This window comes from Propithecus coquereli, unplaced genomic scaffold, assembly GCF_000956105.1.
Source record: "Propithecus coquereli isolate 6110/MARCELLA unplaced genomic scaffold, Pcoq_1.0 Scaffold21, whole genome shotgun sequence".
NCBI lineage: Eukaryota > Metazoa > Chordata > Mammalia > Primates > Indriidae > Propithecus > Propithecus coquereli.
In genome coordinates, this window is record NW_012146078.1 from 5,807,184 (window position 1) to 5,832,952 (window position 25,769).

Here is a 25,769-nt window from a genome sequence, read left to right on the forward strand (position 1 = left end):
TTCTGTCATATATTGAGTACTGATTATGTTTTCAATCAAAATAAATTTGAAATTAAAAAATAATCAGTGAATTAACACCAAAAAATTTTGCTAGAATTAAAACTATAATTACTCACAATATTAATGATGCAGGCAAAACTATAATTACTTATAAGGAAAAAGCCTCCCATTTCATTAATTGTGTTATGCTACTATATGTAAACATGTTTGTTTTACTAAGAACTGAAGAGTAATTCTGTCATATATTGAGTACTGATTATGTTTTCATAACTCTATATGTTATCTAATCCTCAAGACCCTGAGAATTAAGTGCTTCTCATTCTTCTGATGAAAAAACACTGAGACTTAATTTGGTTCACTGTTCAATACCAAAGATCTTGTAAACAAAAGAACAAAAACTCATACCCAAAGATTTCTCTGGGGCTCATTTATTCTTTGTCTTTCCCAAGACTGCTCAAGCTGGTTCCCTTCTTTGTATTTTAACACCTTTGTAATAGGACATTGCTAATTGCTTGTTTTTACTTCATGTGGTTGAAGTTCCTCTTCCTCCCAACAGGGATACATTTTAGACACAAACTGAAGAGATGTGGGAATTCTCAAGGTTATGACTTTAATGATTTTAAAACAGTTTCTTTTGCTCCAATTCATCGTGATTTTTAATATAGATGTAACTGATTCTCTAAATTTATTTTAAATTGGATACTTATCATATCATAGGATGGAAAATTCAGCAATAATAGGAGTTGTAAAAGTGTAAATGTAGATATCAACAGTGATTCATTTGTGACCATTTGTTAAATATATGAACATAAGTGCTATAGTTTATGAAATCTGAAGACATGCAATTTAAACTTAATAAAAGCAAATATATTGAGTTTACTTCATATTATTGAATAAGAGAAAGGGATGAAGTAAATCAACTAAAAAAATTGCAGGCTGAAAATATTTCTTCCCTTTAGTTCTCAGCTTTTTTAGGCAATATATTCTTATTATGATCCCCTCTTACACATAATTTTAGGCATCTTCCACAAATTTATAAATAAATGAATTCTGTTCAAATATAATTTCATCTAAAATCTATAATTTCATAGATAATACACAAAGAAAGGACTATTGCATAACTTGAAAGGAATAGAGTGTAAAATTTTCAGCATCGTTTTTGTAGTGAATAAATCCTCCACCCTGTCAAAAATAAATTAGAATATTAATGATGCAGGTGAGCTTGGTAACTTCCCCAATCCCCAGATGTTTGTTGAAGATAGAAGGAAAAATGGGCATTATGCTAACATTCAATATTAGTGCTAGTATTTTTCCTTATAAAATATGTAATATGAATTGTCAAGCTTACAAAATAATTTATTTCTACATATTTTTGTGCCATCTAAAAATTTACCTTTCAACCTTTAAGTTAAAAAAGAGGGATGGTTTACATGTACTCTGTGTGCATGTGTCTTACTTGAAGTCGTTTATTTCTGTGTTTGAGGAAAAGATTAATTCTTTTTAATCACTTTAAGTGTCTATGGTGTAAAGTTAAGAAAAACATCCTAGGAAAACTGAAAAAAAAAATGTAAATTTACCTGAAAAACAAAACAACTGATTTCATTTTAATAGGCTAATTAAAATGTCATAGTTCAAATTCCACTTAAGATCAATGTGAAATAATATAAAATGTTAACTTACTTTGAAATAAAATAAAATAAAATATTTTTCTCTTATTTTAGTCCCTAATAGTGTTTGTGTGTGTGTGTGTGTGTGTGTGTGTGTGTGCGCGCATGGTGTGCGTGATACCTACGCACACATATATATGTCCACTGAAGCAGAATACTAATATCTATATATATATATATATACACACAAACATATATTTATTTTCAGAGAACCAAAAGACAGATGCAAGGTTTTCCCACAAAAACATTAATACCTTTCACTAAAGATTAAGCACAAGCATGTATTTTTGGGGGTAAATGTATTAATTTGATTGCTGGTGATTTTAGATACAAATAATTGTCATAATTTCAGGGCCTGGCATATTGCCATATTTATATATATATATGTCATGTACGCAATAAATATTTGTTAAAGAAGGACAGAATAATTTATTATTAGTCTTTTGTGTTACAAATGGGTCTCAAAAAATAAGTCAATACACCTTTTTTTTTGTCAAAGTGATTTGTTTATACATTCAGAACTTAACATTCTCATAGAAATTTTGTTAGTATGTAATAATTGTTAAATTGAATTACTGTTTGTAAAAATCCTTGCAAAATATAACAAATTAAAGGAGAACTTTAGACACCTTTTATTTCATATAATATCATAAAGATTTTTTTAATTTATTCTTCATTTTTATTATGTCTCTTCTATTTTTATATAAATTTTTATGACAAATATCTTCAAACGTTTCTCATTTGTAGATGTAGCTCAAATAAAGTTTGTTCAGTCATACAAAAATAAATCTAGGTCTTTCTGGGAAATCTTATAACTGCTACTATCAAATGTATTTAGTTATCAATATTATACATTTTATAATACAGTTGACATGATTATTAAAAATTGACAATTATCAAACATTAGACTTTTTTCTGGAACAAGAAAAAGAAAGATTATTACAACAGTCAAGTCAAAGCTAGCAACTCAATCTAATATCAAAAATTAATAAAAATCTTAAGAAAGAAAGTCTAATTGAATAACTTTTACAAGTGAAGAAAAACAATGCTAACCGTATCCTTTATACAACTTAATTGTATATAATAATGTAGAGTCCCCATGAATTTCAAGTTAATTGTTAAGTTTAACACATATTAGTAATAGCCAAAGTGACAAAAAACACATATAAGTAGGAAACAGACAGACTTAAATACGACAAAATTCTCTCTGAACACTGCTTATGTAGAAATTAAATTTAAAGCATCTTTTTCTATAATGCCTTCAAAACTTGTTTTTATTTCTTCATCAACTACTAGCTACATAATGACTGCTCAGAAATGCTTTTTATATTTCTCAACCATAACATAATTATTTCTTTTGCCTGTAAAGATACCTCAATTCTTTCAAGGGCTGTTTTCCTTGAAAGTGTTTATTTGTCTATTGATATCAGAAATTATTTATGGAGCCAAATATCAATTCAAATGCTGGCTGATTCTACAACATTTACTTTTAGAATATTCTATTCATAAAATAAATAGACTCACTTAGTAAATCACTTTAGGATGATATATATGTTGAATATTTACTTGAAAGTTCTATGTAAAGCATAGTTTATAATGACTTCATGAACTTTGCCAATTTTAGGACAAATTCAACATGGTATTTTAAGCTAGTAACAGAGGAATAGCGAGTCATTAACTTTAAACTAGGATCTTAAAAAAGCAAAAGCTACCTCTGCATCCTTGAACATCTTATTTCTTTGTATGCATTTCAAGACAAGTCAAAAATTGTGTCGCGTATTCACATTTTAAATTTGTTCAATGCTGTTCAGCACCATATATTTTTAATCTACATTCTGGAATATTTTTGAAATAGTCATAAGTGACAGTAAAAAAATTAAAATGTACAATCTTATTTCATATTCTATTCTGACAACCCTAACTGACAGTATTTCAGGTGATGATTACTTCTTATAATTAGATAAAACTTAATCTCAGTTTTCTACCCTTGTAAAAAACTTCTATAAAGCTCCTTTTAATGTGCTTTCCAGGCCATAACAAAGAATCATACTGTACCTCTGATGCTGCTGGTTGTTGCAGATGTGGTTGGGCTGGTTGTTATGGCTACAGTGGTTGTGACTGTTGCAGTGGTAAGGGAGGGGATGATAGTAGTGGGAAGCAAAGTGTTGGGAACATCTGGTGAGTGGAAAAAAACAAAATATAAAACAAAATCATATCATGCAAACAAAAGAGAAACACAGATGATTCAAATTATAAATACTTATTTAGGTTTAACTTTAACAGGCTTTAATAGAATATCAGGTACAAAACTGACTGTACCATACAGTTCCTGTCATTTTTTTTCACTTATTTTTCATGCTCCAACACAAAACAAAAACTTGGAGCAATGTTTGAGAATAAGCAGGTGGTCTACAATACTTACAGTGAAATTTAAAATGACAAGAATTCATTTGTTCACTGAATCATTTAAAAGTTTGACATGCAGTAGCAAAATACATATAGATAAAACAAAAAATGACATGCTTTGTCAAAGAAGTAAACAAAGAAATGACATATACAGAAATAAACACAAATACCACCATATAAGATTAACAAAATGTTAACGATGGATGGATATATGCATGTTAAATGCTTTTTGACTTTTTTCTTTAGAAAAACTTACTGATAGGAAATAGGATGAGAGCAATCTTTAGAAACAAACAAAAGAAGCCAATTGTTGTTATTATTGTTATTTTGCTTATCCTGTTCTCACAAATGATGTTAATGTACAGTTTAGAGTTTTGCAATTCTTACCCTGATTAGCTGGTAACGCCTTCTAACAATTTTGCAGTACCTAGGAGTCTTTAACAAGTATTGAGTCAACTAGCATGGAACCCAATGTTCTGAAAGGTTTATGATTTGTCTTAATATGTCATACCTAGGAGACATTACTGAATGAACATGCACTTGAACCATAACATTTAATCTCCAATATGATTAGTCAAGTTGCCAAAAGTTAATAGTAGATTCAAATACAGAGAAAATAACGAACAGAAAGAATAGCTTAGTGTTTAATGTCCAAATTTTCCTTCTTCTCATTCATAACTAGCTGAAAATATGGCGAGTAGCACAGAGAATATTGAAATAATATAGCCAGTGTCAAGCTATGAGAACCTCAGTAAGATTCTCAGAGAGTCAAATCTTGGCTAAAGTGGATAGGCATCTAATTTACACAGTGAGGAAATTGGAAACAGTTCCCAAATTACCTGTAATTACTGTGCTGGGGTTTGATTTCACATGTTTGTGTCACACAGTCCTTATATATTCAAAGTGTTTGACAAATTATTTTGCTATTAAAAAGTTTCCTGTTATTCTCTCAGTTAAAGCCTTTGAGTCACACCAAACATTTTCTAGTTCTTCACTTCTGATAAATAGCCCTCCTCAATCTGTAGCTTCTACCTGCTGATCCTCTACACTGGAGACACCAGAAAACAGCGTGAGATCACTCTCTATCTTGAGTATTGATGTTTACACCTGTTTTTCAACAGAGAAAATGCTTCCCGGCCAGTCAAATTAAGAAAACAACCTTCTGAAATCTCAGTGGTGCTGCATTAATCACTGGAGAAAATGGGCTAAGCCTGGTGTGCGATTTACCATGATCATGAAGTAGAACTGATTTCAACATTATAAATGAATGTACATATACACATATACTTCTTGTTTACTAATTTTTATAATACCTTCTTAGTTCATGGTAAGCTTTGTTAAGTAGCTTAGGCAGATTGGAGGTAAATGAAAACACTTTCTAAATTAAGAAAGCATGTGTAATTTTAACTTTTATGCATATCTTAAGTAGAAAATAATACATTTTTTGTCTGTTAGCAAAATCATTTGCTCATTAGGATCTCAAAATTTATGTATTTAATAAATGCAAAGGCCAATATCTTTCATGGCTATCAAATATAAGAACAATAATACTAGTCATTTAAAACTCCATGTAAAAAGCCTGATATTTCAAAATTTACCACAGATTTTAACATATTAGCTTATTTTCCATTGCACAGTGAGTTAGAATAAGATCCAATGGAATCTTATTCTAATAAGAAAAGTAATCTTTTAGCTTTGTCCTTTAACTCTTAAGAGCAGGAATACAAATAACAGGATTTTGTTTGGTTTTGGTTTTAGTTTAGCCAAACCAAAAAAACTATTCGGGTTTTTTTTTTCCTATTCCATATCACCAAGGATAGGTAATTTAAAAAAACCTGAATTTTTTTGGAGTGAGTCTATATATTTTGAGGCACTATTAGCAGTCTTGTATCAACCAAACAATATCCTTATTTCTTACAAGTGTGAAAATGCATTAAACATATTTTTATAGTTTCATATTCAAAGAATTAAAAAAGATGGATAGTTTTAATAATTGTTAATCCACTTTAAAATAACTTCTCTAGACTTTTTAAAATTTCCACATAGAAAAATCATTATTTACACATAGCCTGGTTCCTTTCTCATCTTTTCAGCATCCTCTCTTAACCTCCTCTCTTGACTTCATATGTAGCTAAAAACAAATTGGGTGAAAACAATTTGGTGGAAAGCACCTTGGCCAATACGACAATTGGATCAAAAAAATGAACTGTCAAAAAAAAAAATCTGTCCCACTTCACTGTTACATATTTTTAACTGCTACTATTTTTATTTCATCCTATGTGTTTTGAAACAAACATTTTAATTTTTTTAATAATTTTGAAGACTTCTTCATTCTGTTCTTTCATGAGCATCCCATTATTTCAGGATTATTGCGAAATACTAAAAGTTGAAATAAGCTAAATATTCAACACCAGAAGATCAATTGGAATCGCTTAAAATTCAATGATGTAAGATTAGTTAGAATCAGTTGAAATTCTCAGAAAGGCCAAGAAAATTGTATGAAACTTCTGTTTTCTACTTAAACTTTCCATCTGCTCTGATTTTATTGGTGTTATTCTCCCACTAGACAATCAGTCCTTGAAGGGAAGAACTCTGCCTAGTTTACTGTTGAAACCCTGGCACAATTTAGAAGGTCAATAAATATTTACTAAATGAATTTGTTCATAACATTATAAACATAGGGCATATTTTACAGGATCAACTAGTTAACATAAAATTAAATAATTTTTGTTACTTCTGTTCATAAAAATCTTTTTTTGCCTTCAATATAAATAAACAATTGTTATTTACCGAAGGATAAATTTTCAACACCATAACCTACTTCCTTCAATAAATTTTTTTATTTAAAAAAAAAAACACAAATCTTTTCTCACATTTCTTACTACTTTGAAAGCAGCAAGAGTCTGACCCAAGATTGATGTTTTCCCTGTTTCTTCTGAACTCTCTCCATTTTCACTTAATTTGTGACTCTCAGAGAATGGGTGAAAGGTTAGAAGGGCCCACTAGAAAGCTCCTACTCAGTGGTGAAATATCACAACAAATTATGAGTTGACTATTATTATCCCCACTTGATGAGAAAACTTTGAAATATTTTCCTTATCTATAAAATTAAATTCCATATAAATATATAAGCTATATTACAGAGAGGATTTTTTATTTAATATGAATATAATGGAGAGATTTCTCTAGCGCTTCCATCTCAATATCATTTATTTTTAGTTGCCTGATTGTAACCCTTGTCGGAGCAGAAATTAGCAAAAGACTTTGAGCTATCTTCATAAGTTCAAACACTCATCTTTCTGGTTTTCACTTCTACAATGAGTGACAACACTTGGCATCATTTAGCAAGTGTTGTAAATGTCCTGGTTTGGTGCTTTCACTTTTGGCCTTTTTCTTAGACATAGATTATGAAAGTATAGCAATATTTTTGTAAAAAAAATATGGAATAGAAAACACTAGTACTAATTATTTGCCTCATTTTTGAGCTACTTATATCCTGTATAATTTTAGAGCCATTATACTATTAATACAAAGAAGAGTCCATCAAATATAGTATAGGATAGAACATGCAGGCCATTTTTTCCCTTGTAAGATACCATTTTCAAAATTTTACCCAAGAATGAAAATATATTAATTCATATTCAGAAAAATTACACACTTGCACACATATACAATAAAAATACTAAATACTTGTTCAACATTAATTTATTGATTCTATCTATAGAACAAGATAATCTGCAGTTACAATAGTATTATAAGTAATTTGCTGAAAATGACATGTCTTAATATATGCCGTATATGTTAACATCCTATGGTTAATCAAAGGATACTTCAACAAGGACACTAAGACATCTATGAATAAAACATGGTCAAATTTATGGTATGTGATGCATTATTTATATATATTGAAATTCAGAAATGATAACAATCTAATACACAGCTCAATCAATTTACATGATATTCCATCTCCAACACTACGAGATGAGCTCAAATATTTTATTGTTTGTTTTGGAGAGTGTATTAATTTAAATAACTACTATTGCATTTGCCTGAAATAAAAAAGAGGTTATGCACAATAAGTTCAGCACTTGGAATTTACAAAATAAATTAATTTTATTATGTATTTTGAGACATTAAAGCTTAAAGAGTAATGGAGTCAGCAATTGGTTAAATATGTAGTGGGTGCGAAAGGTATTTGGGGAAATAAACAAAGTGAAAGTAATTACATTTTGTCTAGATCTGATCAGAGAAATTAGTAATCATACATAAATTATTTAGATACAATTTAAATCCAAACAGGATAAATTTCAATGAAGTTCTTCAGAATCAGAATTAAAAACATATTCTTATTGGTAAGAAATTTGTTTGAATGCTATTTAATCTATCAATAGTTTTTAAGCTGTTAAAAGTTTAGATTGCAATATATAAAAATGTATAACACCAATTTCTCCTAAATCATGAAATCATAATTATGTGTTTTAAATTTCTTTGGTTAGCAGACTAAATCTCACATATGCTAAATACTATACATAGCTATATACTAACATGGATAATACTTGCTACAATAATTTGATGGTTTTAGATAGGATACTAAATGGATTCATAGAGGTCCAGGATTCATCATCAAAACTTTTATATAAAAAAAATTTTATATATATATACACACACACACACACACACTCTTAAGCATGCATTATTTTTAAGTTTTAGATAATGAATCCTGGACCTCTATGAATATAAATGTATGTATGTATTAATACATATGTATACATCATAGTAAATACAGATATTTTATTCAAAGGAAATTGTGAGCATTTTTATTGATATGAAACGGTAAAATTTCTAAGACACAAAATTTCTGTTTATACTTTACTACACATGAAGAGTAAAGTATAATAAATTACACCCTTTATTTGACTTGGAACATGTATAAAGTACTGTTTTCATGTAAAAGAAAAATTTTGGAGTATTTCAATAATGTCAGACATAACCTCTAAATCTATCAATTGAACAATTGCATATTAGTGCAGACAAAGTCTAAGTGGGCTGTAAAAGTTATTCATATGAGTGAATATTGTGTTACAAATAAATGCAATGTAAACAATCTGTGTTACTTCTATAAGAACCTAGTCACATGTAGAAGTATTAATATAATTTCAACTCAAACAACAAAGTTGTTCAATCAGGAAACTAAAATCTGTGTACAAGAACTATGCCTAAACTTTATTATGATAAATTTATCAGTCCATCATCTCCTCTTGCTCAACTCGCATGACTCTGATAGGAAGACCTCCAAAACTGCACCCACTATTGTTTTGAGGAAGCCACAATGTTAATGTTTCCTGTAACAACAAGGTTTAGAATTCCCCAGAGCAACCATGACTGTCTTCTTTCTTTATTTTTCATAGTGCCAGGTGGACATAAAGGAGGAAGCTTAAGCCTACCATACAAGAAGACATCTGCCCCTGACACAAGGACTTTTTCCCCAAGAAAGAGCTAGATGTAGCTCTTTCTGTTCTTTGTGCTGCCATGTTCTCAGAGCCACATCCTATTTCATGACATTGGTTATTATCTCTTTCACATCCATCCTTCAAGTCTTGCTTTAAATATGATCTCATATGTAAAGCATACCCCAATTCTGCAAAAAGTTAATATTCTCCTCTGTACTTTTAAGCACTTTGCAGATGCCCTTAAAAACACCTATTATATATCACCATTATAATTGTGTCTATCTTTCCCAATAAACCATTGGCTCAGCCCTATAAATCAACATGTGATTGTCTTTTAAAAATATCACTTTGTCTTGAACAAGTTCATGCTGACCCAACCCCTCATTAGCTCTCTATCTCAGAATAGCCTTCCTTTCTTGGTGTACCTGTAAAATGCTACTCTCAAGTCTCAACCGGATTCCCACCTGCTCTGTAAAGATGTCCTTGACCAACAAAGTCCCACCTAATTTCCCTTCATTCTAAATACTCATTGTGACTTTTGAGTTTATCTACTATTTCCTTCACATTATCCCACCCTTATGCCCATGTCCAATGATACTTCCATTCACAACACACAGTGAGAGGCAGACCCATAGTTATGTGTCTCCCGCTATCTCCAAATCTCTCTCCCTCTCAGTGGAAAACAAAAATTAAAATATGTTTATGATGTTATTGCAACATTTTAAAATTTTCTCTACCTTACATAATCAATTAATAAACTCGACTAGTTTAACTCACTAGTGATAAAGTACACTGTACACAGAATAGCATCATAGCTCTTCATGAAGTTTGTGATTTAAAATTAAAAGGCTATAACAATCATTTAGCACTTAGCGTGCATTGTTTGTATTTTTTGTTTTGTTTTTTTTCCATGAACCAAAAGGTGATAAAACAACAGAGAGAATGGACTCCATGGTAAACTTCTATGCTTCCTCAAGGTACCTAGCTCGAAGCTTTACATTTGGAAGATGCTTTGTAAATAATGCTACTATTGATAATGCTTCTGTTGATAATGACAATGTTGTCAGTAGATAAAGAATAATATCATTTTTAATAATAATATCATTTTAATATGAGCACTATGCATTGTTCATCCCTCAAAAAGTTGCTTCTCCCTGCTCTTTATCATATGTGAGGTGATATTTAGTAATTCCTGATAAGAGTCATCAAGTCTAAAGCATAAATTAAAAAATAAAAATGCAGCATACAGAAGAATCTTATATTCTAAATGCATATTTTCAGTGTTTCAAAAAGTGTTAGAGTTCTAAATCGTATCAACCAATTAAAAATAACATAAAAGTGTCCTTTCCTTTATATTCTAATGAAGGATTTCAAAAAAAACTCTGCAACCACATTTTATTATTGGAGCTTATTAGAGCACAACAGATCCTGTATAACCTTGTCAAAATGAAATCAGTTTCAACAAGCACTGTATACAATAAACTGAAGAGTGGTACAGCACCTTTTTTCCAATAACGAGCTTTTCAGGTTAAAGGTATGTTCTGTTCTCTACAAATGCAGTGTACAATAATTTCTAACTTGTCAACCCGTTTTGTTTTGTGGCAGTTTCTCTTTCTGAAAATGGCATTGAGAATGGATTTTCGAAGCAAAATTAAATCTAAAGAGTTCCAAATGCCCAAGCTGCTTGTTTCTCTCCAAGGGCTGGTGTTCAATATGGAGAAAAATTGCTACCATTTAGTCTGGAATCTATATGTATATTTCTTTTCTGTTTTATGTCACTAACCAATCCCCAGAGTGGTCCTGGGGTAAGTGGGAGTCATGTATACCCTGTAAATATATATAACTATTATGAACTGATAATAAATTAAAGATTAAAAATTATAAAAAGACTAAATTCAAACCAAGAGTTATTAGCGGAGATGCAGAGGGGTTAGCACTAGATGTCTATTAGAAATACTAAGGTAATAAGTGTTTTTCTGGTAAAAGGTATTTGCATTTCCTTACTTTAAAAATAATAGGGCATTCCTTAGCCTTCTTACTGCTAAATCGTGCTACCATTGGAAACAATGGTAAGAGGAAAGTTTACTACATTTGCTTTTGCCTGTGCAGAGAAGGACATTTATCTACTCCCATTCTGTTCAGTTACATGAGCAGCCTGTTTGGATTATAGCATAAAAGTGCATAACAGCACCAAGGGTCTTACAAGAATGATAACCACCAGGTTGACAATGCCTCAACTCACCAGTGCATGTCTCCTCCTCAAAAGTCATATAGTAAACTCATCTGCTTCATAAAAGGGAACCCTTTTAAAAATTATATTTGAATGAATCCCTTTTCATCCCTCTGATAGCTTCCACTGGTTTCACATGCTAAATGGAATCCCTATACAATAAAAAAAAGCTATTCTTAAAAAATGAAAAGTACTGCAATTTTAAACTGTAGGTGGTAACCAACAGTTCTATGTAATTACAAGAAAAGTTTATGAATAAAATCAATGTGTTATTTGAAAAAATGTATGCATTTTTTTCTTTTATAATACTTTTTTACATTTCAAACTGAAAAAAGTAAAGTGGAATTTTAAGTAGGAAAAATAAATGCCTTTACAGTGGATGATCCTACATCATTTAGCTCCACCTATTTCAATAGTGTGAGTTCTTTTCTGAAAATACTTTACCTAAGAGTAAATCAGATGATTTGGTCAAATATTTCAAGTTCTGTGAGGATCTAAGTGTACTATTGGGAGAATATCACTGTCATCCATTAAAAGAAAAATTTAAACCCAATATGAATATACAAAAGGAGAAGTGAGAAGTAGTAGAAAAACACTGATTGAGGAATATAAATATTTGGATATTTCATGTAGGCTCTGTGATAAAGTAACTGAGAGACATTTTACATATCATTTAACCTCCGTGCATCTGTGCTTCCTCATCTAAAAATTGAAGAGTTTGAACTTGGCCATTTATATAAATCCTTTTGGACCAGGTTTTTAACCAGTGATAGATCACATCTAATCTTCTAAAGGCAAAACACCTTCACTCAAAAAAAATTATAAATGAGAAAATTTTTGCATATGACTTCAGAATATATAGGGGGCCCCTAAAGATATTGGTTCAGATTCAAAATGCAATAAAGTAACTCATATGTTGCCTCCTTTTCTAAATCATATAACCCTCTCATCTTCAAAATAATCTTATATGTACTTAAAAAAATATTAATCTGAATATGATATAAAATGTTAATGTCAGTGAGCCTTTTAGGATAAAAAAATCAATCTTCCTATCGAGTTAACCATACTTAAATATAGCATGCTTATGACTAAAACCTCTTTTAAACTTTCTTGCTTGATCTTATTTTTTTTAATATTAATCTTTCCTCTGTAAAATAGTTGCTTAATTCATAGTAGGTCATATTTTTATGTTACTCTATATATTTCTCACCATGGAACTTACTAGAAAAATTTCCCATGTTTATCTTGATTTTGCTTCTTATTTAATACACAAATTCCACTAAAGAATGATAGTGGCTTCCAGAACCCTGAACCAATATCCTTGAGGGTTAAGTAAACATGTGCGACCTTTGTTGAGGGTGAAGAGATGCTACTAGAGTATGCTAATAAAGACATAAAAATCAGAAAAATTGTCATTAAACTAAAATTGAAGGTTATTACACAACACTAATTACAGTGAATTCTATTATTTTACATACATGTTTATTGGCGCCAATTTTTAAAAGGTAATAAGATGCATCCAAATATATTTCACATTGAAATATAAAAGCTGAGTTAAATGAATATTTAAAAGAATGTAAGGCCGGGCGTGGTGGCTCACGCCTATAATCCTAGCACTCTGTGAGGCCGAGGTGGGCGGATTGTTTGAGCTCAGGAGTTCGAAACCAGCCTGAGCAAGAGCGAGACCCCGTGTCTACTAAAAATAGAAAGAAATTAATTGGACAACTAAAAATATACAAAAAAATTAGCCGGGCATGGGGGCACATGCCTGTAGTCCCAGCTACTCGGGAGGCTGAGGCAGGAGGATCGCTTGAGCCCAGGAGTTTGAGGTTGCTGTGAGCTAGACTAACCACTCTAACCCGGGCAAAAGAATGAGACTCTGTCTCAAAAAAAAAAAAAAAGAATGTAAGAATGTTTCAAAGATTATTATCATAAACTTGCTAATCTATAATTTAAGAAAGCTACCGATGGCTATTTGCAGGTAATTTTTATACATGCATATTAATAAATAGATCCACTTTGACCTATCCTTACAAGAGAATCCCTAAAAATAAAAACCAAAGAATAAAGTTAAAAAGCATTATTAATAAACACCTATTGAGCTCTGCTTTTAATATCCCCTCCTATTGCCTCTATCCCTAATGTTCAGGGCTCTTATGAGGAGCTAGGTCTTACTTAATTGCAAAAAAGGTTAATTTTTAGTTAGCAATAATCATATAATTTTGCATTACTTAACTCTATAAGGCACATTTGATATGGGTCTCTAAGTAAATACATCTTATTTTTGTTTCCCAACATGGGATAAAAGCTAAGGGTCTTCGTTTTGATAATATAGGGATATGAACTGCTATACACATATAATGTATGTATGTGCATATGTGTGCACATGTGTGCATATGCACATACATACATTACTATATTAAAGTTTCTTCTTTTGAAGAGAAAAGGAGAGACAAAGACAGACAGAAATTTGATCATTAAAGAAATACTTATTGATCATTTACTATTTGAAAGGCAAGAGCTAGAGGTACAGAGATAAACAAGATACATAAAATCTCTGTTTTTAAGGAAGTCATAATCTAGTGAGAGAATACAGAATATATTCACATGTATTAATGCAAATATGTACATAGATAGTATGTGCACATATATATTTTGTGGGGACAAGAGTGACTCTATTTTAGACGCTAATTCTTGACATGACTCCTGACTAACCCGAAGTCCAAAAATGCTTCCAAGATGTCTAGTTGATATATTACTCCTTATGTAGAAACGCCTATTTACTGTAGGTTTTGCCTTTCCTCATACATCATAGGCTGTGATTCCTGTGGTAGTCTGTTAGCCACCTACACATTCTTTACAGAGCATGTATACATTTTCCCCAAGATATATGCCCTGGGTCTGTGTGGTTGTGGTGTGGAGAGCTACCTGTTTTGCAGCTACCCAAGACCACACTTCTGTTCGAAAATTCCCCTAATAAATCACTCTTCACCAATAAACTGGATTTGTCTGCCTCGTTCTTTGATTTCTTGGCATCTTTGGCATTTGGGATTGCTTTCCATATATGACCCTTTCGTGCAACATAGGTGCATATGTATATACTAACATATGTACAATCAAATATATAAATAAACAGCTAAAATATCAAATAAAAATAAATGCCCTATAGAGAATTGAAATGAATTGATATGTGACTTGAGGGCCACTTTAGGTGCAAGTGGCCCCAAAAGGCCTCTCTGAGAAGTCTCATTTAATCTGAGATCTGAATAGCAAGAATTCAGTCTTGTAAAGAGCAGCATTCCTTGTCCTCTGGACAAGCATTCCAGGAAGAGGCAAAGTTTCTAAAAAGAGAATGAGCTTGATGTCTCAGAGGAGTTGAATGAGGACCAGGGAGACAGAAATAAGTGTGTGCAGAGTGATAAAAGATGCCACAGAGGTAGGTAGCAGCCATATTATGCAGGGCTTTGTAAGCCAAGACAATGAGGGTTTGGGTTTTATACTAAACGAGATGAAGTACCTTTGCATAAATTTAAATTGGAGAAAGACATGAAGGGATATGCATCTAAAGCATTTACATATTGCTTCTGTGTGGGAAATAGATTGACAGAGAGGAAGCGTAGAAATGGTGAACCCATTAGACAATGTTTCAATAGTCTAGGCTGGAGAGGGTGGTTGAAAGAAGTGCGTGGTTTGGAAGTAGTGTTGACAAAACCTCATGATGAATTGAGAAGAAAGGTAGAGAGGAATCAAAGGTAATTCCTAGATTCTGGAACAAGTACATACATTGTTATAATGTTTGTGAAAACTACATTGTAAGAAGCTACAATGCAGGTTTTACATAAAATCGGTATCTTCTATTTAGTCATGCCATTGTTTCTGGAAACTAATACCAAAATTTTCTCCCAGGGGCCATTACATATTGCTTGAAATCTCTAACGAATGAGCCAATTAATGCACATGTACTTGGGTAGAAGAGCTCTGTACATTTTTGTAAAGCTACAGCGTTGCCTTATTTCCACATAAACAAATCTAGAAGGCTTGAGTGTGACAGATTTTATGCTTCTGTTTACCATATTATATACTGCAACTGAGAGAAAAGATTGTATATAAATAGTGCAAGAAAAGATTTTTTAAACAGTAAAAATCTTCAGTGATACACTCATTTCCACTTTCAGGCAGGAATGAGAGATTTTCCCCTGTGTACCTTTTAGTCAGTGGTGCATCTAGGCACATAGAAACATTTACTTAAGAAAGGTATTTCTCAACAGAATTTTTACTCTGAAAGCTGAAACCTTAATTTATCCACTTCATGCTCATCTTAAAACAAAGAAATATAATTAAGCTTTAACTGTGTGTTGAGAATGCCCACACACATACACCTTTTTAAATGTTTTATAATGAAAGCAGTGCTCCTGTCTCAACTATTTTATGTCTTTCCATATCTCTGCAGAGTCCAACAGTATATTCATCCAGTCAGAGGTACACCTTTCCTGCAGGCATCAGAGCTCTCCCTGCTTATTCATGTCCAGAATGATATGTTTTATCTCAGCGATTAAAGGTACTGTTTTAAGAATCATCCAACTAGTTACTGCCTGGAAACTCTCAACCAGAGATGAGAACAGCAACCATAGGGCTCTTCCATTAGCACACTGTTTGTTGCTCCATATGGATATCTTTTCTATCCTTTTCTTCCTACACTGTATGTTTTCCATCTATGCTTCTAAGAAAGCTGCTCCAAAGGAAAAATGCTCATTATGAGTACACAGAATTAATTTACCAACTGGTAGGTCTGTTTCCATGTGGAGGAACAGATTTTAGCTGAATTCCTTTTTAATGTTTGCTAGGCTGTGCATCTGTCTATAATCCAGGCTTCCTTGTCTGACTCCTCGCCCAATCATACGAGCTCAAAGATGCACTCTCTTAGTTCCATCGTGACCTGTAAATATCACCTTGCCTGACAGTAAAACTAAGCAAAAAAACCATGTAGCCTCTCAATGCTTCTAAATGTTTTATTGCTGGATAATTTAAGAATAAACGCACGTCACAAGAGGCTGCCAAACTTTTAGTCTAGCTACAGATTTACTATGAAGCACAGAAGTGCATTTCTCATTTTATTGTGACGTAAGTCCTCATTAGCTTTCAAATCATGACATAAACACATAAAAGATATATCCCTGCAATACCAGGGATATATGTATTATAATCATATTTGCTTAGTTCAACAGTAAGAGAAGTCTGAAAACAAATTTAGGGTGTTACTTTATGATATTCCTAATCTATTTCATAATTATTTCTGCATTCACCCATATATATATATATATATATATATATATATATATATGTGTGTGTGTGATTTTGCCAAATTTAGGGTCAAATACTAATAACCCTAAAGCAATTCATTTATATTTTGCACATTTGTTAAATATTGGAAAGAGATGATGTATGGATTGGAAATGTCTGTTAAAATGAAAAAGAGGATGCCCTCCGTGACTCAATTTTCTTCTCTCCTGGTAAGCAAGTCACCTGAAATAGAGAATCAGCATCCAGGACAGAAAGTGAAGCTGCATTTACCTAGAGTTTTTGAAAGACATATATGTCTAAATGAGTGACAAAGCTTAGAAGCTTGGATTGATGCAGCAGTAATATCTGTATATACAACTTTGTGTCTCTCAGTATTTTTGACATTTTTTATTAACAATAAAAGCTGAGTGAAATGAAAATAGCAGTCTTATTGATTCTTAAAAGCTGGAAAAGGTACATTTAATAGCTTAATACCTTTCACTAGACCAAAACACATAGATATTTCAAACAGCAATATTCTCTTACTATTAAAATTTTTCCAAAATCCAAAACACTCTTTTTATAATGAATCCTACCGACTAACAATAAAATGTGATGAATCCTATTCTATATATGTGTTACTTCAGAAGTAACTTATCCTGGAAACAAACCATAAAGAGCAATATCACATTTTTACATCAGTATTTATTTCAATAGACACATGAAAAAATAATCAAAACAAATCATAATTTTCAAAAGATATTTTAGAGATGACCGAGTCAGCAACTGTGATAAACTGATTGGCAGTACAGAAATATAAACAAAATCTTGATTCTATTTTACTGTATACTATCATAATACTAATCATGGAGAATTTTACTTGTCTTATATGGTTGTAGAGATAAAATTTGCTAGAAAAGCAAAATGTGAACACATAAAGAAAAGTAAATATTTGGAAAGGTGCATAGTGGGCAGTTTCATTTAAAATGAAAATAGCAAAAGCTAAAATGAAAAAGCAATAAATTATTATGAAAGCTTATTCATACAAGAAGAAAAATAATGAAGTAATGAAATATGTTAGAGCAATGATCGACTCATAAAAGGGTTACTATGGTAATAGGAAGAGTAAATTTGAAGAGGGAGGAAGAATATTATAAAAACAATTCTGCAATAGTGTATCTTAACTCTCTTATGACTATAGGACGACCTGGGCTCTCCACTGAAGCACTAATTTCACTCCCTGTTACCCTTGTGTGCTGCCTGGATCTGTCATCAATAGTGCAGCTACTGGTAAAAGGAGAAATGAATTACTCATTTTTCAACTCGTTTCACTTTATTTCTTCCCAAATCCTGGGGAGAGTTTTGAGGCTAGAGGTGATACGAAAGAGTTCTAGAATATCTGTCCACTTTATTTTATATTTTGGGGAGTGGCTATTAATTTCTCTTACATGAATTTAAAGGGAGATAAAAAACATTGGGAAACTTGAGAAAGAAGTAGTTTAAGATTTGGAAGGGATGTTGTCATTTGTCTTTTTCACTCTCCATAGATATTATTTCTCAAAAATTTCCAGGTCCCATACATTTCCAAACACTTTCAAAAAAGCATATTTTTAATCAGTTGATTACAAATAAATATAACAACTTGAATTGCTTACGACCACAAAATAAGATTAGCCTAAGGTCATTGGTAATTCCCTACAGCCATTCTTTACATGATAAATAGGTGTCTGCTGTGCTCTGCAGTGGATGGATGCAGATCTCAGTAGTTTTTGCTTGGGGAGAAGATACCTTACCTAAATCCTCTGAACTTGATATTGCATTCGAAAAAGAAGATTATAACTTTTGTCCTGTTTTATATATTATTAACTTGCTATATTGTGAAATTTTTAAGATGTTCCCTATCTCTTAGCAGGAAGTTAGCATATTCTTGTTCTTCATTAGAAATAAACTACTTTATGTTCTGAGTACATTAAGGGAAGTTTATGGGCAATAAATTGCATACAATGCATGGGTAAGTTCCTTACCAGAGCATTGGAGATGGACTGCCCTTGATATAATAAGGCTACTAGTAATAAAATAATAATAATAATCTAATTTATTGTACATCTATGCAACTTACACCTTGCTACTTCCACCTAGGATGTATGTCATTTATTTATGAACAATCCAGGAATGTTGTGTTACTATTTTTAAAAATTCCAGGTCAGGGATGGTGGCACACATCTGTAATCCCAGCACTTTGAGAGGCTGAGGCCAGAAGATCACTTAAGGCCAGGTGTTCGAGATCAGCCTCAGCAACATAGCAAGACCCCATCTCTACAGAAAAATTTAAAAGTTATTCAGTGTGTTGGTGCATGCCTGATGTCCCAGCCACCTTGTAGGCTAAAAAGGGAGGATAACTTGAGCCCAGGAGTTCAAGGTTATGGCGAGTTATGATTGGGCTACTGTACTCTGGGACTCCAGGATAGGCAATAGAGCAAGAGAGTGAGACCCTGTTCCCCAATCTCACCCCCCAAATAAATCCAGACACTTGGACTACACTTTCACAGACTGTGAACATCTACATCACTGTATGACCATTTCCCTATAGCTCTTCTATTTTGTATTATAATTGTTTGCATGTTTAATTTATGTTCCATATTAAACTATGATCTTCTTGAATGCTACTCATCTTTGCTCCCACAATGCCTTTGCACTCAGTTGATAAGTACTAAATATCAATTTGGTGAGTGAATAATTTTTTCTCTTGATTTGAGTTCTCCAAATGGTAAAAACAGCAATGGATCAAAATACTCCAAAGCTTTTAGGCCTATGGATATAATCAGCCATTCTAAAGAAATAAATAGCATGATAATGATAACAAGGGAGACATTTCAACATTTTTATAAAGAAGCAAAATGTAAGAAACTACTGTGCTGCTCACAGGAATTAATTAGTATAACTATGGATACTAATTTAACAGATTAATTTTTAACAGATTAATTTGTTAATGAAAAGTGCTTCTTTCTCTTCTAATGGAACTTCTACAATGCAAATGTTTCATAAGTTTAATGTTTTATCCTGCAGGTATTTGTGTGCTGACTTTTATTAGGCCTTTCATTGAGAGTAAATTTTAGGCTGGCAGTTTAAAATTACCATCTGTAAGTCCTGATGCTGAAGTTTTCGAAGGTGTAATTAGGAAGAGGGGGACCTTCAGCGTCCATAACACAAAAAGTCTATGCTTTTAACAATTAAATATGATAACATTTAAATAATGTACTTCCATTGACGCCCAAACAATAAAATCTAACTATTAGGATGGCATCTAGATAGTAGATGATTTCACGGGAAAGCGCTCTGACCTCCATCAAATTAAGAATCAATAGAATCCAGGCAATTGTGGTAGAGTCAAAGACAAGGGTTTCAGCTCATGAGAAACCCTTCTGTGCTAGAGCTATATTAAATTATCACAGCTAATGTAAAATCAACCTTGGTGTAAAAGATAAAAGGGTAAAGTTCTCACAAATGATCACTTATCACTCCATTCTAAAATGCATGCAGCATTCATTATAGATCGAAATGCCACTCAAATTTCATCATTTAGTCGAGTTTTGAAACAGCCAAACCATTAATGGAAGAGAGTAGCTTTTTATATTTATACAACCAGTGACTAATGAAACATTACACCCAGTGTGCAAAGGGGGAAAAAACTTTATTTTGTAATGAACCCAATTGGAGCCCTTTTAAAACACAGTGTAAAACGGTTTCACTGTTTCATCGAGCCTCTCATTACTGGTGTCAATAATCCTAGGTAAACTACTGTTGAACTTCACAGCATTTATCGAGCAGCATGAATAGCATTAATCTATGGGGTGCTTTTGATGAATTGGAGTTCAAAAAGCAAAACCAAAAAAGACTTCCTACAAAGTGCTTCAAGAAGTATTTATTAGAAATATGTCAACTGCCAACTACCTAAAGGTAGCTTGGCTATTTTGGAAATCATGCTGTTGGCTAGCTTGTAAACACTGGGAAAACATATGAATTTTCCCTACTTGAATTACTTTAAAAAATGATATACTTTCATCCAACTATATTTTTCTTCTGTGACTTCCCTTCTAATTCTCTATATTTTTATATCATATTGCTTTTGACACAATATTACACACTATACAACATGTCCCCAGGTTCTCAGAAACTGTTAGGTGAGAGAACTTAGAAAATTAAGAATAACTCGGATAGACTATCCTTTGTTTACATGACTGTATGATCTAAACATCCAGGCAGCATGAACTGAAATCTACTCTTAGGTCCTCTTCCAAGGATCTAACCTCTCTTCTTGACATACCCAGGGGTGTTACATTCCCTGTGGCAGTAAGGCTGGCAGGTTTTGTCTACAGGGGTTTACCACATTTGATTCCAATTTGTCAGTCTAATTTGATTAGGCCAATCTTTCCTAAAGTTGAATTTTGCATAATCTATGAGGTGATAGAAATTAAACTCTTAGCTCTACTATTTTCAAGATATTTTATGTGGACAGTTTATTCACTGGGAACCTTGATTTGCCTACCACAGCAAAGTGGTATTAAGAATTGAGAGATCTTATACACTAAAGGAATTTGAAAATAGGAAAACAGCATATTGATTTAATGTATTACTTTTTGGTCAATTTTGGCCTGCATAGTAACGAAATAAATATCTAGGAAAAATAACACTAATCAGATTGTTTTCTAAAATTAAATCTTTTTACAAAAAAATTAGACTTCACCCCCAACAATCTTTTTTGGAAAGGTATAGAACTAATCCATGCATTTACAGTATTCTATAATTGAATTCATGGGGAAAATATCAAATAAACATGCTCTCTCCATGTTCCCAAAGCCCCAATGGATTTATTAAATATAGCATTGTGTTTTCTACAATACTCATTTAGCATACTGTAATATTATGTAGAATACAATACTTGTCTCAGAAAAGTTTTTCTTGGTGAGATAGATGAAGAAATTGTTACGTTCTCTAATGGTTCTTTCTCTTGGATATTCACAATGCACCCTGGCATATAAAATAAACTCTGAGAAGTACTGCAATAAAGAAACCTGCCTAATTTTATTTATTGAAGTATATATCGATCTCATAAAAGGTCACCTCCATCTGACAATATGTTAAAACTACCTTATTAACAACCCATTGTGGCTTTTGGCAGTTGGGAAAAACAGAGATTTTATTCACCCTTGGTTGCTAGTATTTCTTTCTGCCATTTTATTATATTTACTCAAATTGTAAGATAAATGCAGTCCAGAAAAAAAAGTCTGTAGAAATTTTAAATTTTAATTCATAAGAAGTTAATGCAGTTATCATTAATACTATATGCTTCTGTTAGATCCCAATGACATACTATCATTCTTTCAGAAATCAGTTATAGCAATTATAAAGTATATTTTTATGATAACACAATCAAAATTAGCTTTAGGGAAATATAATTTTCATGATTCTAGATTATAATTTAAAGCATTTATTTGTAAAATTGAAAAACAATCATTAATATAATTTACTGGTCACCACTAAAATCTAATAAAATCATTTATAATAGAAAAAACTTTTCCCAAAAATGATTTTTATTTTTAGTTCATGTTGTAATTTTATTTTATCAGTCTGACTGGCATATTTAATTTTAAATCTTGGGGATACTTACGAGAAGTCCTTCTGAAAGAAAAAGAAAACCTGTTTAATTTTGTTTATTATTCTAAAGATTTTGATACATTTAAATAATTTTTCATCCTTTTACATATAATGTTTTCAAAAAGGTACTTACCGTGCACAATGAGAACATACTCTGCACTGCTTTGGCCAATGGTGTTTGTTGCTTCACATCGATATGTACCATTATCCGTTTTGTTCAGGAAAAGAATGTTTAGCTCCCTACCACTCACAACCATTCGGTCAGGATCTGGTAATTCTCCTCCATCCTTTGTCCACAAAACAGGTTCTGGCCTATTGGATTGAAGCATGCATACAAATAGGAAAAATAAGAAATATTACATATTTGAAAATTAAGTAAATCGAGCAACTTAAAATAGTAATATTTAACACCTATTTTGTGCATAACCGTATGTTAACTTCTATAAGATACCACAAGAACCATTATGCACTCATTCAAAAGAGTTAGAGGTATGACAAATATAATTTAATTTTATTTTCCTTAATTAAGTAGATATGTATTAAGGAACTATTAATAATTTGTTGAGTCAATGTAGCAGTCACCGCTGGTGCCCTGACCAGGTCCTGTGGCCCAGACCCTGCTACTAATGGCTCACATCTCATGTTGGAGGACAGTCCTTGGGCTACTGGAGAAAGATTTCTCTAGAGGTACCTGGAATTACGTCTTTGCACTTGGATCCGCCCTGTGGCATAGCTTTGCCTGAAACCACCTTGAAGTTTCTCCCTTTTATCTCAGCCTGTTTCTCCCATACCCTTAAAGAGTTTTCTTTAGAGTGTTCTTTAATAAAACTCTTGAAAAGAAATCTCTATCTCAAAATATGCTTTCAGGAAAGAAAAGATAAATGAAGCATAAGTTCTCTTCAAAAATTTCAATCTTTGATAATTATTAATGACAGGAATAGTTGTTAATATCTACAACCACATGCTGATAGTACTAGTTATTTTAGGTGCTTTACATATATTTTCTATAATCCTCAAAAGAACATTTTGATCATTATTATTTTTTAACACACTAACTGCCATGTCAGTTATATTTAACTCATGCTAGTTTTGAGCCCGGGGCCTCATGAAGCAAAACCTGGGCAAAACCCTGAAGCTGGTTTGTGAAAAATCTTACTTGATGTGGTAACAATAAGGTTACAATTAGTATTGACAAATTAACTCTAAAAAGGTGGATTAAATGACTAGAAGTCAATAAATTTCATTTTTCATTAAATTAGAAAGGATTGTTTTGTTTTCAAAGTTTTGATTCTGTTTTCATAATAAAACACCATGGCCCCAAGGAAAAAAACATTTTTTCTAGTATGGCAGTCAATGTGTTAATTTACTGCATGTAAAAATATAGATCAGAGAAGACTAAAACCCCGGTCTGACTCCACAGTTGATGCTTTGTCCCTTACCTCCTGCTTTCTAACATGATGAATACTTTCCTAGACTTCTACATGCAAGTTTTCTAACTGAAGCATGATTTTATCACACAGAAGCATTTTCTCAAAAGCTTTAATTATTTGTTCAATTTGATAGATATGCTGAATTTATGTTCTATTATTAGGAATACAACTAAAACTTAGGTCTTGATAAGTAATGTCTATGGTTATGGCATCATTTCTAAGAGGAAAAACATTTTTCTGACAAAATTTTGTAAAAGACATAAAAATTATGAAAAATTAATAACAAATATTGGAAAGAATATCAAAAGAAACAGATTGGCACTGTGATGAAGGAATTTCTCATCAAGTGTTTAAGTACTAAAAACACTTGGAGAGTGTGATATTGTGAAATAATAATAAATATATATTTTGCCTCTGCCTTCAGTTCTTGACAAAGAGCTCCTGATACCTTTATAGATAGTGGTGCTAGGAGAATTTTTTTTGCTATTATTTGGTCTTTGACCCCATTTCCTTACACAGAGCTCCTAGGACAATTGTACAGTCACACGTTACTTAACTACAGGGATACGTTCTGAGAAATGTATTGTGAGGTGATTTTATCATTATGTGAACATCACAAAATGTACTTAGACAAATCTAGATGGCATAGCCTACTATGCACCTAGGCTAAATGGTATAGCTTATACGTATTCCCAATTAGTATTTAAAATGTTCAAGCTCCTTAATATCACCATAAAAATATTAAGTGGTTTAGCAAGTCTTTATACAATTTGTGTTTCATCTTAATAAAGAGGGCCCCTAGGCTTTCTCTAATTGGAACGCAGTAATGATTGAGTTTCTTGCTGCAAATGAATAGCAATCTTCCCTGCTGTTCAGGCATCCAAAGATCATTTTAAAAGTGATTCCAGTCTACAGTTTCTATGTGATAGGATGAAAAAGAGTAAGACCTAGACACCAGGAGTTAACAGGACAGTGAAAATAATATCAGAGGTGAGATGATAACATTGTGAAACTCTACAGTGAGAACATTAAAAGAGTCAATTCAGAAAGTTCCCTTTTAATAGCACGAATAATTAGAAGTTGCAAATCTTTCGTATGAGATGAAATTTGATTTTGTTTCTGTCTATCAAACCTATAGGACTATAAGGATGTTTATTTTTCTGTGTGCCTAAAGACATTTTTACAAAAGTTTCTTCTTAGAGCAACAGAAAACGAAAAGAAAATAAAAATAAAGAGAAACCAAATAAGCTTATGTCTTTATTTCCATATAAGCTAAGGTATTGGTGAAGTTGTTTTTAATTCTAACAGATTTTTTTTAAATGGTGGTTAACTCAGTGTTTTGTTTTGTACATATCTAATAAGAGGTTCTCCAATGTGTTTTACAACTCCTTATTTATAAATTAATGTTGAAAGGAATTGCCACAACTCTCTAGGATCACCAGTTTCTTTAATATCTTGACCCAGATACAAATCCAATTACTAATTGTCACTGAAACTCTTTAGTTTGTCTTTGGGGAATTTATTGTGCGAGGGTATGCCACAGCGACAGTCCACCTATGTTTTCCAATGCATATGGGATCATTCACTCCTTAGGTATCGATGAGAATAGAACCTTTCTTTGCCTTCTTAGCTCTCATCATCTCTTTCAAAC

The 25,769-nt window shown here is 32.0% G+C and overlaps 1 protein-coding gene across 1 annotated transcript in view; it reads right to left on the reverse strand.

Moving 5' to 3' along the window:
- The window catches only part of CADM2 (cell adhesion molecule 2), a 400,219-nt gene that overhangs the window by 89,134 nt on the left and 285,316 nt on the right, over window positions 1-25,769 (reverse strand). Inside the window, exons 6-7 of the mRNA XM_012644321.1 lie at window positions 22,822-23,000; window positions 3,723-3,842 (exon numbers count right to left, since the gene is read on the reverse strand). Coding sequence (XP_012499775.1) covers window positions 3,723-3,842; window positions 22,822-23,000 — 299 coding nt within the window. The remainder of the gene's footprint in view (window positions 1-3,722; window positions 3,843-22,821; window positions 23,001-25,769) is intronic.